At 40.0% G+C, this 14,987-nt stretch overlaps 1 protein-coding gene across 1 annotated transcript in view; it reads right to left on the reverse strand.

The window, feature by feature from the left end:
- The window catches only part of Focad (focadhesin), a 297,602-nt gene that overhangs the window by 255,565 nt on the left and 27,050 nt on the right, over positions 1 to 14,987 (reverse strand). The window contains exons 2-3 of the mRNA XM_087904862.1: positions 5,707 to 5,795; positions 2,839 to 2,913 (exon numbers count right to left, since the gene is read on the reverse strand). Coding sequence (XP_087760988.1) covers positions 2,839 to 2,913; positions 5,707 to 5,763 — 132 coding nt within the window. The 5' untranslated portion in view covers positions 5,764 to 5,795. The remainder of the gene's footprint in view (positions 1 to 2,838; positions 2,914 to 5,706; positions 5,796 to 14,987) is intronic.

The following is a 14,987-nucleotide window of genomic DNA, read 5'->3' on the forward strand; positions in this document are numbered from 1 at the left end:
TCATCCCCACAAAAGAATCATTAATAAATAATAAATCCATACTAAATGTATTTTGGGTTAAGTCTGTTGAGGTTTGCATCCTCTTTTCTTTTTTCTAATTAGAAGAAATAATCATAGTAACACAAGCATGTGATTTCATTGCTCCGAAGGTAGAGGTCAGAGTTCAAGGACATCCTTAGCTACATAGCAAATTCAAGGTCAGCCAAAATAATAATAATAATAATAATAATAATAATAATAATGATAATAATGATAATGGGCTAGAGAGATGCTCAGTGATTAAGAGCATGTACTGCTTGCTCTTCCACAGGATCAGAGTTCAATTCCCTAAAACCACCAGCAGGTGTCTGTAACTAGCTCCAGGCCAGAACCTCTGCATATAATTACACATAACTAATAATAATAAAAAAATAGTGATGATAAACTCAAAATGAAGCTATTTTATTTCCTTTTGATGCAGCTGATTAGAGAGGTGTGTTTGGGGGCTGTGGATATGGCTTAATGGGCAAGAAGACTTGTAACACAAGCATGGCTACTATAAACTCAGCATAGTAGGAGACAGGAACACAGTGGAACTGGCTTGCCTCTGGTCAAACTGAAACCAAAGCTCCAGGCTTACTAAGAGACCCTGCCTCAAGGGAGCAAGGCTGACAGCGACAGGATGGGACACCCAATGTCCTCCTATAGCCTGCACATTCACACGCAAAGTGGGCATACCAGCACACACTTGTGCATACAACACACACCAGTCCCCCCCACACACACACCACCCACACACGATACACACACATACACCACAACACACACACACAATACCATACCACAGCACACCATACCATGAATGCATACACATACCACATCACACACCATACACATATACATCACACCCTATCACACACCACACAGCAAATTACAAAAAGGAAGGAACAATTCAAGGAAAAGTCAGAGTCTCCAGCTCCCACAAACGGCAGTGCACAACACTCTGCTGCACTTCCTCTGCAGTTAATGAAAACCTCTGCAGTCTAAGACCCCACTATTAAAGAACAATAGAGCTAAAAGTCAGCTACTGCAGAGAGGAAATATTTATATTCTATTTCCTCTTGTATTCAGAAGGAAATTTATTTTCACAATAGCCCAGGGTCCTAAATGCCATTATCCCATTATCAAGCCGGAAAAATAAGATAAATGGATGAATAAACTTGCCTAAGATGGTATTGTGTCCTTGTGGAGGTAGGCATTCATTTATTAGTAGAAGAAGAAGCATTTAGTTAAAAGGATTTAACTTTCAATAAATCCTGGCAATTTAAGTAAAATCACTAGATCTTCTCAGAGTACATAATGTGATTACAGGCAGAACTGGGATCAGGGTTCTCAGGAAACCTGATTTACATGACTATTACAAACACTAGATAAATGCCAATTAGTGAAACATACCACTACACTCACTTCCAGCTATGGAAGGGCATTGTAAAGACGGATGATACAAAGTGGCTAATCATCAAGAACGTGAGGGGCCAGCAATGTGGTTCAGCCAACAAAAGTACCTGCTGTCTATCTGCCAACCTGAGTTCAACCCAAGGACTTACATGGTGGAAGAAGAAAACAGGCTCTCACAAGCTGTCCTCAGACACATAAAAAGAACACTAAGGCATGTATACATGTAAAAATACACACATACATACTCCCATGTAACAAAGAGAAAGTAAGGAAAAGGAAATCAATTTATTTTTGTTGGAGGAAAAATACTTCTTATCTCTAGTTTATACATAGGCACCTGTGTTTAGCAAGTTCCCATCTAGCAAGTAAAAATACACAATGCCAACTGGTCAAAGCCCAACCGGTTTGCCTCAGCACTTAGGCACTGATTCAACTCTGGGTACTTACCTACTCTGTGCGGGGAAGCTTTCCTCCAGGTCAGACTGGCAACGTGGCCTTTCCGACTTAGAAATCACATTCAGGGCTGAGCAGAAGCATGAGAAATCTCCCACAGCCAAACACAGCCCCTGTGTTCATTTTCTCTATTGCTTAAAGACATTCTTGCAGGGGTAATTCTGTCACCTTCTCTAGCATGTCCTCCCTCATCCTGCAGGTGCTGTTTTCCACCAATAGTGGGAAACTCCCTCCTTCACCCTTTCCATGTCTCATCCTGGAGTTAGTTAACAAATGTCCAAGTTTAAAAGACTGCTATTGGATAAAAACATGACAAACCGAAGAGGAAAGAGGGCAAGGAAAGAAAGGAAAGGGAGCAGGGGACGGAAAATGTAGGGAGAGGGACAGGGAATAGGCAGAAACGGAAAGGAGGCTGGGCAAGATCTGTAGGCAAAATCCTCAGAGTTCAAGTTTGCCTTCACAGGTAACTGAACAACAAGGGAAACAAGGTGTGTGTGGCTACTCAGGCAGAAGTTTCTAAATAAAATGAAAGCAAAGATGTCTTAGTCGGCTTTGAACTGCTGTGGTAGCAGCCCAAAACAACCAGGCGAGGAAGGGGTTTATTTCAGCTTACAGCCTGCAGTCCCTCACGAGGAGATATCAGAGAACAAACACGGAAGCAGAGTCCATAAACACTGATCCCTGGCTTACTCTCCCTGATTTGATCAGTCTGTTTTCTTATACAACCCAGGAACACCTGCCCAGGAGCGGCATCTCCCACAGAGAGCTGAACTCTCCCACATCAATTATTAATCAAGAAAATGCCCCCACAGAGTTGCCTACAGGAGACTCTAATGGGTGCATTTTCTCAGTCGAGATCCCCTATTCTCAGATGATCCTGGCTTGTGTCAATTTGACAAAAAGCTAACCAGCGGGACACACACACATAAAACAAAGTTAAACACAGACCTGGTTTGTGGCTTGGTGTATCTTTTCTGAAACGCCATGTTCTTTTAGGACAGCAGCAATAAGATGACCTACAGCCTAAAAGAACAAACAAACTTAATGAACATACTTGCACAGTTCTCTCCAAAGAGTGCATTTAGAAGCAATCAGCATCATTCTCATTTGCATGTATGAGCAAGCCAAGCTGTCAACTGGTAAAAAACAAGAGTCCCTTTTGTTGTATGCCGTGTAGAAAGCACTGGATGAGGCACTCCACATGTGTAAGCCAAATCTTCAGAACAACCTCCAAAGTAGGCAATATATCCCATATCAGCGATAAACTAACCACACTTCATAAGTGCTAAAATTGACAACTCTCAGCTCAAATTCCTGTCACCTGACATTAATGGTAATTTGAAATTACATAATCCATCAAACCATGAACAAAAACCCCTAGTCTTTAAAATCTTCTTGGTATCTAAACGCGGTCTGTCACGTTTCGTGATGTACTTAGTGAAAATGGAGAGGAGGGCACCCTTGCTTTTGTGGATACAGCCCATACAGCCCTGAAAGTAGCTCTTCCTTCCTCTTCCACCCTCTTCTTCCTCCTCTAGACCCAATCATTTTTACGTCTTCTAATGTTTCGCATTCATTTACGTGTGCATCCTACAGCTCACACGGGGAAGAGAGAAGATAACTTATAGAAGTCTGTTCTCTCCTCCCACCACGTGGGTCCAGAGAAGAGAATTCAGATCATCCCCAGGCTTAGTGCAAAGTGGCTTTACCCACTGAGCCATCTCACGGTCCTATTTTATTTATCCCTTTTCTCATAGGCTTTAAGTCTTGATTAAGTTTTCAGTCTCACAAATCTCTAAAAATTTCCACATCCTGCTTTAATCAAAGAACCCAAAATGAAAATTAAAGTCTAGAAGAGTTGATTGCATAAATGCATAAATGTTGCCTCCCACTGCCTCAGCGTCAGGCCGACCCAGTCCTCGCTGCTGACAGAAGTGGGCTGGCAACAATCACAACCACTTGTGCACAGCTAGGGAAATTTTCACTACTATGGCTGTACATCCTGCACTCGGGACCACTGGCAATAGTGCTGCAAACAGCCGTCAGTCTTACAAAGTCTCTAAAAATCTCAAAGAACTACATAGCACCCACTCCCTTTATGCATAAGTGCGCATACACTTCAGATATTCAGATGTTCAAATGATTTAAGACGTCAAGGCTTGAGTTTTGTGAAAGAAATCACTCATATAATGACAAACTGGAGTTCAATCTGCTGTCTATTACCTCCTAGCAGAAGATAAGAAACCTGAAGACCAATCAGAAGCCTGAGTTCCTACTCTACAAACTATACTGCATATGTCACTGAATGTCTGTCCATCAGCCAAAAAGATGCACTATTGTTTTAGCCATCACTAAGGAATATAAAAGGGTGTTAGTTAATATACAGTGCTGCCTATAATTTGAATTTTTGATTTTAGATTAATCAGAGAACTCTTCTAGACTCATTTAGAAAATAATGAACAGGCTCACAAATATGCATGCAGTACCCACTGTGGTTCAACCGCTATTAACAGTTGCTAGATGCCATATAATTTCCAACACGCAAGAAGACTGTCAATCAATGGAATATGGTTCTATCTCAACTCAGTAGTTAAGAAAAAACAGTTGGTATGTAGCTAATAAGGACAGGGCACACTCATAGAAACCTAAACCCGACATAAAATGCAACAGAGACACACAAAAGTTATTGGCCACACTTAGAAAAAGGACTAAAAGAATATAAACAATGCTACATACACATCTCCGAACTCCCAACGAGATTCTGTTTCTCTAATCTGCTTTCCTATTCAGCTTTTAAAACATCAGAGATACGAGCCTAAGTAGGCTACATGGCTCTGAAAAACCCACACATGGGACGCATTATGCCAGCTTGCCTTCATTTCCACGGCAGGACTGAAATAGACCATCTACAGTACATAGAACATACACACTTTTTGCTGTATTTAACAGTGATACATGTTAGCATTTCCTTTTTATGGAAACTGCGGACAGCGTCTTCCTCGTCTTCTTCGGGAAGGGCCTGTGTTGCACAGAGCAGGATATGACTCCAACCCAGCCAGGTAGAAGGGAATCTTACATAAGGAGTGTTCTACTCCTCATGGAAGGGTTCCCCACTTCCCAGCTAAGTCAATTCCCACAGCAGGCATCTCCAAAGGCAACCGCAGAAAACATCCGAATGCTGTCCAAACGTTAAGTCTTCAGACTGGCTTTCGCTGGCTGTTTAGCTTTACACATAAGAGAAGACGGTAAGCTTTTCCAGCACCTGGATGGATCAAACTGTTTCTGCTCAGCCGGCAGCTAACCAGGAAAACCATCATCACTTTAACCACTTGTCTTAATTATTGAAAACCTCTGTAAATTAAATTATCCCAATTTCCTATCTCAGCAGGTATATATTACATTAATCCAGAATGTTTTAAATATTGAATATCATTATTATGATATCTAGTATTCTCAATAGCTGTAGAGAGGTAGAATATATCTTTTTAAATATTAATCCTTCATAGTCTATGAAGATACATAAAACCATCTACCTCTGTTCCCAATTATTAATCATGAGCAAAATATAACCATATTCATAAAACTGAAGATTATGTTATTTCTAAGAGGGAAACATGAAATAAATAAAAGTTGAAACTGAACAATTTTAAATGTTAATTTTTCTAATTCAGATATACTTATTATCCTATACAAAAGTTGCTTACTAAAATAAGTCATGAGTATAAGAAAATATTTCATTCAAAATTACAAAGTTTAATTTACAGTCCATCAAATGGGTTCATTTGTTACCGTGTAGTAAAAATAAATAAAAATTACCTGTGACTGGATAAGAGAATTTGGAAAATCAAACCTTTTCCTGATATCATCTGACATTTTTGCTTCTCCCACATGTACATAAGAAGCTTCTGTAATCAGAAAAAAAAAAGATTTATTAACCCTCTAATTGCTCTGCAGTTCAAACCAATTATTCCTCTAATAGTATGGAAGTAATTTTAAAAGACAAAAATGGAAATAAAACACGAACCCCCCTGCAGGTAATTCTTAGCATAACCTTTGCTGTTAACCACTTCAGCACTCAAAACTATCATTGATATTAGCTGTCGGCTTGCTATATATTGCTTTTATTATATTTAGGTATGATCCTCGTATCCCCAATCTCTCCAACACCTTTATCATAAAGGGGCATTGAATTTTGTCAAATGCTTTTTCAGCATCCAATGAAATGATCATATGGTTTTTTTCTTTCAGTTTATTTATATGATGGATTACATTGATAGATTTGCATATGTTGAACCAGCCCTGCATCTCTGGGATGAAGCCCACTTGATCATAATGGATAATTTTTCTAATGTATTCTTGGATTCGGTTTGCCAGTATTTTATTGAGAATTTTTGCGTCAATGTTCATGAGTGAGATTGGCCTGTAATTCTCTTTCTTGGTTGTGTCTTTGTGTGGTTTTGGTATCAGGGTAACTGTAGCTTCATAAAGAGTTTGGCAATGACTCTTCTGTTTCTATATTGTGAAATACATTAAGGAGTATAGGTATCAGCTCTTCCTGGAAGTTCTGGTAGAATTCTGCATTAAAACCATCTGGTCATGGGCTTTTTCGGTAGGGAAATTTTTGATAACAGCTTCTAATTCTTCACGACTGACAGGTCTATTTAGATTGTTCACCTGGTCTTGGTTCAACTTTGGTATATGGTACTTATCTAAAAAAAAAGGTCCATTTCTTTTACATTTTCCAATTTTGTTGCATACAGGCTTTTGTAGTAAGATCAAATTGAATGGAGAGAAACTCAAAGCCATTCCGCTAAAATCAGGAACAGGACAAGGCTGTCCACTCTCTCCATACCTCTTCAATATAGTGCTTGAAGTTCTAGCAATAGCAATAAGACAACATAAGGGGATCAAGGGGATTAGAATTGGAAAGGATGAAGTTAAACTTTCATTATTTGCAGACGATATGATAGTGTACATAAGCGACCCCAAAAAATCTACCAAAGAACTCCTACAGCTGATAAACATCTTTAGTAATGTGGCAGGATACAAGATAAACTCCAAAAAATCGGTTGCCCTCCTATACACAAAGGATAAAGAAGCAGAGAGGGAAATCAGAGAAACATCACCTTTCACGATAGCCACAAATAGCATAAAATATCTTGGGCTAACTCTAACCAAGGAAGTGAAAGACCTATTTGACAAGAACTCTAAGTCTTTGAAGAAAGAAATTGAGGAGGTTACCAGAAAATAGAAAGACATCCCCTGCTCTTGGATTGGGAGAATCAACATAGTAAAAATGGCAATACTACCAAAAGCAATCTATAGATTCAATGCAATCCCCATCAAAATCCCATCAAAATTCTTCACATACCTTGAGAGAACAATAATCAAGTTTATATGGCAAAACAAAAAACCCAGGATAGCCAAAACAATCTTATACAATAAAGGAACTTCTGGAGGCATTACCATCCCTGACTTCAAACTCTATTACAGAGCGACAGTATTGAAAACAGCTTGGTATTGGCATAAGAACAGAGAAGTCGACCTATGGAATTGAATAGAAGACCCGGATATTAACCCACAAATCTATGGACACCTGATTTTCGACAAGGGAGCTAAAGGTATACAATGGAAGAAGGAAAGCATCTTTAACAAATGGTGCTGGCATAACTGGATGTCAACCTGTAGAAGAATGAAAGTAGATCCATATCTATTACCATGCACAAAACTCAAGTCCAAATGGATTAAAGACCTCAACATTAATCGGACCACTTTGAACCTGATAGAAGAGAAAGTGGGAAGTAGTCTACAAGACATAGGCACAGGAGACCACTTCCTAAGTAGAACCCCAGTAGCACAGACAATAAGAGAATCAATAAATAAATGGGACCTCCTGAAACTGAGAAGCTTCTGTAAAGCAAAGGACACTGTCAGTAAGAAAAAAAAGCTACCTTCAGACTGAGAGAAGATCTTCACAAACCCCTCATCAGACAAAGGTCTGATCTCCAAAATATACAAAGAACTCAAGAAACTAGACACTAAAACTCTAATTAACCCAATTAAAAAATGGGGTACTGAACTGAACAGAGAATTCACAACAGATGAACTTCAAACGGCCAAAAAGCACTTAAGGTCATGCTCTACCTCCTTAGCAATCAGGGAAATGCAAATCAAAACAACTTTGAGATACCATCTTACACCTGTCAGAATAGCTAAACTCAAAAACACCAATGATAGCCTATGCTGGAGAGGATGTGGGGTGAGGGGAACACTCATCCATTGTTGGTGGGAATGCAAACTTGTGCAGCCACTGTGGAAATCAGTGTGGCGGTTTCTCAGGAAACTGGGAGTCAACCTCCCTCAGGACCCAGCAATTCCACTCTTGGGAATATACCCAAGAGATGCCCTATCATACTACAAAAGCATTTGTTCAACTATGTTCATAGCAGCACTATTTGTAATAGCCAGAACATGGAAACAACCTAGGTGCCCCTCAATAGAAGAATGGTTTAAAAAGGTGTGGAACATATACACATTAGAGTTTTACTCAGCGGTAAAAAACAATGACATCTTGAATTTTACATGCAAATGGATGGACATAGAAAACGCTTTACTGAGTGAGGTAACCCAGACCCAAAAAGAGGAATATGGTATGTACTCACTCATATGTGGATTCTAGCCATAGTTAAAGTTCTTTGAGTCTATAATTCGTGATCCTAGAAAAGCTAAATAAGAAGGTGAACCTGGAGAAAATCATATGGTTATCCTCCTGGATACTGGAAGTAGACAAGATTGCCAGGCAAACTTGGGTGCACGGGGGGTGGGGGTGGAAGTAGGGGGAGATGGTTAGAGAGAAGGGAGAGGGGGAGGATTGGGGATGGCTTGGGGGAATGGGATAGGGGGAGGGAGGAAGGATGGATATGGGAGCAGGAAAGTATATATCTCAACTAAGGGAGCCATTTTAGGGTTTGCAAGAGACTTGATTCTGGAGGGGTTCCCAGGCCCAAGGAGAGGTCCCCAGATTGTTCCCTGGGCAGCAGAGGAGAGGGTGCCTGAACTGGCCTTGGCCCATAACCATACTGATGAATATTTTGCATATCACCATAGAACCTTCATCTGGCGATGGATGGAGATAGAGACAGAGACACATATTGGAACACTGGACTTAACTCCCTAGGTCCAAATGAGAAGCAGAAGGAGGGAAAACGTGAGCAAGAAAGGCAGGACCAGAGGGAACCTTCATCTGACGATAGATGGAGATAGAGACAGAGACCCACATTGGAGCACTGGACTGAGCCCCCAAGGTCCAAATGAGGAGCAGAAGGAGGGAGATCAGGAAAAAGGAAATCAGGACCGCGAGGGGTGCATTCACCCTCTGATACAAGGGGACTGATCGAATGAGAGCTCACCAAGGCCAGCTGGACTGGGACTGAACGGGCATGTGATCAAACCAGAGTCTCTGAATGTGGCTGACTGAGAAGCCATTGACAATGGCACTGGGTCTTGTTTTGTCTGCATGTACTGGCTTTTTGGGATCCTAGTCTGGTTGGATGCTCACCTTCCTAGACCTGGAGGGAGAGGGGAGGAACTTGAACTTCCCACAGGGCAGGAAACCCTGACTGCTCTTAGGACTGAAGAGGGAGGAGAGGGAGTGGGGGGGTGAGTGGGGGGAATGGGAGGGTATGGGGAGGAGGGGAGGAAGTGGAAATTTTTATAAACAAATAAATAAATAAATTTGAAAAAAAAAACTATCATTGATAAAAACACTAAAAACGCCCAACAACTCTTGGTGTTTTCCCACAAGTTAATCCCAAAACAGATGAATTCATATAAATGAACCTTTTAAAAAAAGTAATTATATTTTAATCCCAAAGCGCAGCCACATACTTAAAATAAAAGCTAATCCTTTTACAAATCAAAACTTACATGAGAGAGCTAGAAGGTTCTGTGTTAAGAGAGCCTTTACTTTCCATGCAAAGAACTGGGGTTCAATTCTCAGCACCCACATGGCAGTGCCAAGCACAGAGTACACAATACACACACTTAGGCACACATGTATTCATGTAAAATAAAATATAAATAAACCTCCAAAAAACTTTCAAGGGAGAGTTAAACTGTTGCAGGATTGTTTAAGCTTACACCTCCCTTTGATACAAGCTTTCATCTCAGCAAGAAGCCAACTGCAGCTGAGCTTCAGGAAGTTCAGCTATGACCTCAAACCCTGCACATGGAAACAAACTACTTGTCTGTTAAAAGAATAAGCAAGGAAACAGCATCAATGTTTAATGTTTACAGCAAGCTTCTCAATTCTACTGCTCTCAAATAGAGAAGGAGGAGAGAGAAGAGGACACAGAACAAGAGGGACCCAACTGATCCAACTCCCATGCAGCACTGATACATCCAATTATACTCCTTGAAGTGCTGGATGCTTTAATCCCATGGTCATTACAGCACTGTGTGAAAACTGTCAATAGACTAGATGCTCTGTTTTGGATATGCCCCAACAATTCACGTTTTGAAATTTAACTGCAATTGTGGGCTCTTCAGAAGGTGAGAAATGTGCTTGGAGGTGGGGTGTTTAGATGATTAGGGTTAATAAAGTCATGGGGCACAGCCTTCTTCATCAAATTCTGTGGCGTCGTAAGGAAAAAGTAAGAAGAGACTCAAGCACACTCCTCATCCTTGCCATCAGGTTCCTGAGCAGCTTCAGAGCTCTTCCAGTAAGAAGTCCATCAAACACTTGCGCTTGAAACTCTCTTCATTGTCTTAGATACTTTGTTACAGTTACTTCATAAAAAACTAAGAAACAAAGAAATCTCATATACACACACACACACACAAAAGCTCTATATGAAAACTGCAGCATTTTTAACGACTTTCTTCACACCTTCCAAGGTTAAACTCCGAGAGTAATTTATAGTTCTTTTATTCAATACCTATCCAACTTTACTTCCTTGAATCTGACATTTCATGACACCAACACAATTTGCTCAAAAGTTATAAACTTGTCGCATGACTAAAACCTACTCATTGCCTTAAGCAAATCAATTTCTTCACTTTCCCAATTGTGTCAATTACAATCTTCATAAAACTTCTTGTAGTTTCACAGCATATCATAACAGAATTCCTTCAGTGAATTCTTGGGAGGCCCAGTAAGGGGAAATGGGATGGGGGGGATATGAGGGTCTGTGAAGACATACATTCACATCTTAAGGATTGATTCACTTGTTTAGCATATATTTAAGTGCTCTCATATATCCAGGCAGTATTCTAGATGCCTAGGCTACAAAGTAAAGAGAAAAAAAAAAGGCAAACGTATCTATGGCCATAAAGCTTAGCATCTAACAGGCAAGAAATATTTTTTTTCTTAGAAATGTAGGTCAGGCCTGGTGGTGCTCAGCCCTTAAGAGCATGCATCCCGCTCTTACATCAGACCTGTGTTTAGTTCACAGTGCCCATGTTGGGTGGCTCACCACTGCTTGTTGCTCCAACTCCAGGGGATCTGACCCCTTCTTCTGGCCTCTGCAGTACCTGCACATACCCATATATAGATATACACACATACACATAATTGAACATAAAATAAATCTTAAAAAAGAAAGAAGTGATCATGGCTATATTGCAATGCCATCTTATTTTGAAATGGCAGGTATTAAGTGAGCCATAGTTGGCTAACTACTAGTGTACATGATATGTTTCAATTAACCTGCCAATTTTCTGGACACAATGATAAAATTAATATCCAAATCTGGCTCTATGCCAAGTGAATTATCTACCTCTTTTAAGGTTTATAGGATGAAACCAAAGAAAGCAAAGGTTTTCACGTCCATAAAGCAATTTTCCATATTTTTGTTTCACATATGAGCTGCAAAGATATAACAGGCAATATTCTCAGAGACAAAGCAAGTTTGGTATTACTCCTTTAAAAAGAAGTAATATAAAAACAAACCATGGGCAAAACCATAGCTATTAAAGTAACATTTAATTCAGCAAGGGTCTCAGCTAATGGGCCCAAGTACAGTTTTCTGATGATCCACTATTACTCACAGAAGACAGACTAGGGTGTCCAGGGAAGCAGACGGCAAGTGATATGACAATGGACTTCCTCAGGTCAAGATGCAGAACACTAGAATGCCTACACCAGATGAGCTAGGCTAATCAGTCGAGGTTGAGCCACCCAAAAAAAATGACTTTGCCATTAGGAAAGGGGCCACTGAGAGCAGAATGTTGTTTTAACCTAAATTACCAAAGTACAGATGTCAAATGCCTCAGTTTTAAAAATTTCAGTGTGATACTGTATAGAGAACAAGTACATTTTTAAATCTATACTGACTTTGTCTTTTCTAGACATTCTGAAACCCACCATCTTATGGTTCAGTATCAAAGCTGATTGGCTAAAAATTGCAAGAATCTTTCATCTACTGAAGATTTATACTTCAAGGTTAATCATAATCATTTGACTTTGCAGGATATAAAAACGTGTTCTCTTACGGAGTTTCAAAAAAGAATACGTGTGCTCGCTCCAGCATTGTATAGCATGTGTCCTTTATTTTTAATCTCCACTTCCTTTGGACATTTGACACAGTAAAGAAAAATAATTATATATTGCTTCCTATCATGACATTCCTACTAAAAGGAAGTCAGCCACAATATAACTCATAAATCATACTACAAAGAGAATCTGATTTAAAAGATTCGTATCCAATCTGCCATGCTTTTTCTTGACCATCTAAATCTAACTCAGAATTTTTAATGAGGTCTTTTAACTCTCCATGAATCAAAGGATTTGTTGAATATAAGCAATTATCATATTATCTCCTAAGGTATTCAGTCCCATACATATATTTCCAAGAAAATAAATCAATCAGCTGTACTCTGGAATAAAAGAGAGGCACAGATGAAACACTAAGCTTTCGACCCTCCCTCCTAGCTTCTCCAGGATTGGAAAATACATATCACATATTACACAAAAATACTCATGTCAAACTTCAAATAAAAAGCACAATCTGAAAAATAAATTGGAAAAAGAAATTAATCATATTCAAAAGTGCTATGAAAACCTAGGAGAGGAAATGGCTGATTATCAAGGGAACTTGGGGGGTGGAGGGGTTGTGGGATCAAAGGATCACAAAGACAGACATTTGACTAAGTATTCTTGACTACTAAATCTCTAGGCAGGAAGGACTCAATCTAGGTAGAAATTGGGCTAAAGAGAGTAGCTTCTTAAAGTTAGTTTCCATAAATAATGCGGTCACCAAAATGATAAATTAACTTATCACATTAATCAGACCTTATTTTAAAGATTCAAAATCTAGGACTTCTTTTGTAAGTAGCACTTTATCAGCTACTACAATTATCAGCTAGGGCACTTTAGTTTCTTCCTCCCACAAGTTCAGCTAGGGACACCTCTACCTGAGGATGTTAAACATACAAGATCTTCCTCCTCTCCTTCAGAGAGCATGTTCCAGCATCCTGATGGATGCCTGAAATGGAAGTCAGCACCAGATCCTATCTCCAGGCACTGTGGTGCTGCACTGTTCCATCTGATGACTGAAAAGGATGCCCTGGGAAGGGCAAGCGAAGGACAGACTAGGCTGGATGGGATTTCACTGTGCCATGCAGAATGGGATACAGTTTAAAACTTAGATTTCTGGATTTTCTATTTAGTATTCTCAGACCACAGCTGACCAAGAGCTGAAAGCACAGAAAGTGAAACCACGGACTCCAAGAGGCAATGGCTGTATTTAGGAAATTATTTTCTCTTTTATGACTTTTGTCTGGACGAAAAGCTAGTGTATCTATCGATAGATTTTATCATGTGTGTTTGATGGTGAAGCACTTCTGGCTTGCATCTGGCCCTTGGTTCCAACCTCAATGCTGAAACAAAGTCACCAAGACTCTTCTAGTGGACTGGCTCTGCCCATCAAAATTGGAGTGGAGTGGCTAGGCGAGTTCATAGTTCTCAAAGGACTTACCATGCTCTGTTCACCAATATCTGTATCTTCCTGACATTTATGCCTAGACCCAAATACTTCTTCACATCCTCCCTGAGGGCTGGCAGCAGGCCCTACTCCACTCCCAGCTCTGAATTCTGACACCTTTAGAAAGTCAAGCTTAGCCCCGGCTCTTCTTTCAAAGCTTTAAACGCTGACTGTCATCTACACTCCCAAGTTAAGAGAACAATACACTTAAAAACCTAAGTATGATTCCTAAAGACAGAAACTGACCGTCCAAAAGCCAATGGCAAGCTCAACAAAACAGTAACTTCCAATCACCGTGCTCATTAAAACAAATCTAAAAGTATGTGAGCTAACAAGAGTAAAATATATATATTTGGGGATATGGTCTTTTATAGTGAAGATTGCTCATTATGAAACCAAGGATGACCCTGATCTTCTGATCTCCTACCAAGTCCTCAGATTACAGGTAATAACTGTAATACACACAATTGATTGTATGTGGGGTCGAGACTCAAACTCAGCATTTCACAAATGCTAGGTAAGTGTGCTATCTCTTCAGCTCTAGCAAATACTTCGCTAGGAATTTCAAACTCAGGCTGAAGAAGAAGACCAAGCAGTGCCACAGAGCCCTTTGCTCAATGTAGTACCTAGAGAAGACAGGAACTATGATTTGGGGAAAAACAAAAACACCAGTCATCTCAACCTTTTGGGTTTCATTTTCCCCTAGAGTCAAATCTGAGTAGGTTAGCGTCTGAGTAATGTACCATGTCCCAATGGAGCCTGCTTTCTCCATACTTGGTTCCATGAAAGCTTTGATAACAATCCAGGTCAGGTTATACGCATGAGGACAATAACCTAGGGTACTGTTATAAGGACAAAATTGAAGGGGTAGGCATTTGGCGCAGTACTAGAACCCAGTTCTTAGTCGACGGCTGGAAAATCAAAAGTTCAAAGCCAGCCTCCACTACTTGGTGAGTTTGAGGTCAGCCTGAGCTAAATCCTATAAAAAAAAAAGAAGAAAGAAAGAAAGAAAGAAAGAAAAAGAAGAAAAGAAAAAAAAGAGGAAGGGAGAGGAGGAAGGCTGGAAAGCGGGGGGGGGGGGGGGATTGAAGAAGTTTGGACCCCTGAATGCAGCTT

Source organism: Myodes glareolus, chromosome 3 (assembly GCF_982192425.1).
Source record: "Myodes glareolus chromosome 3, mMyoGla1.1, whole genome shotgun sequence".
NCBI lineage: Eukaryota > Metazoa > Chordata > Mammalia > Rodentia > Cricetidae > Myodes > Myodes glareolus.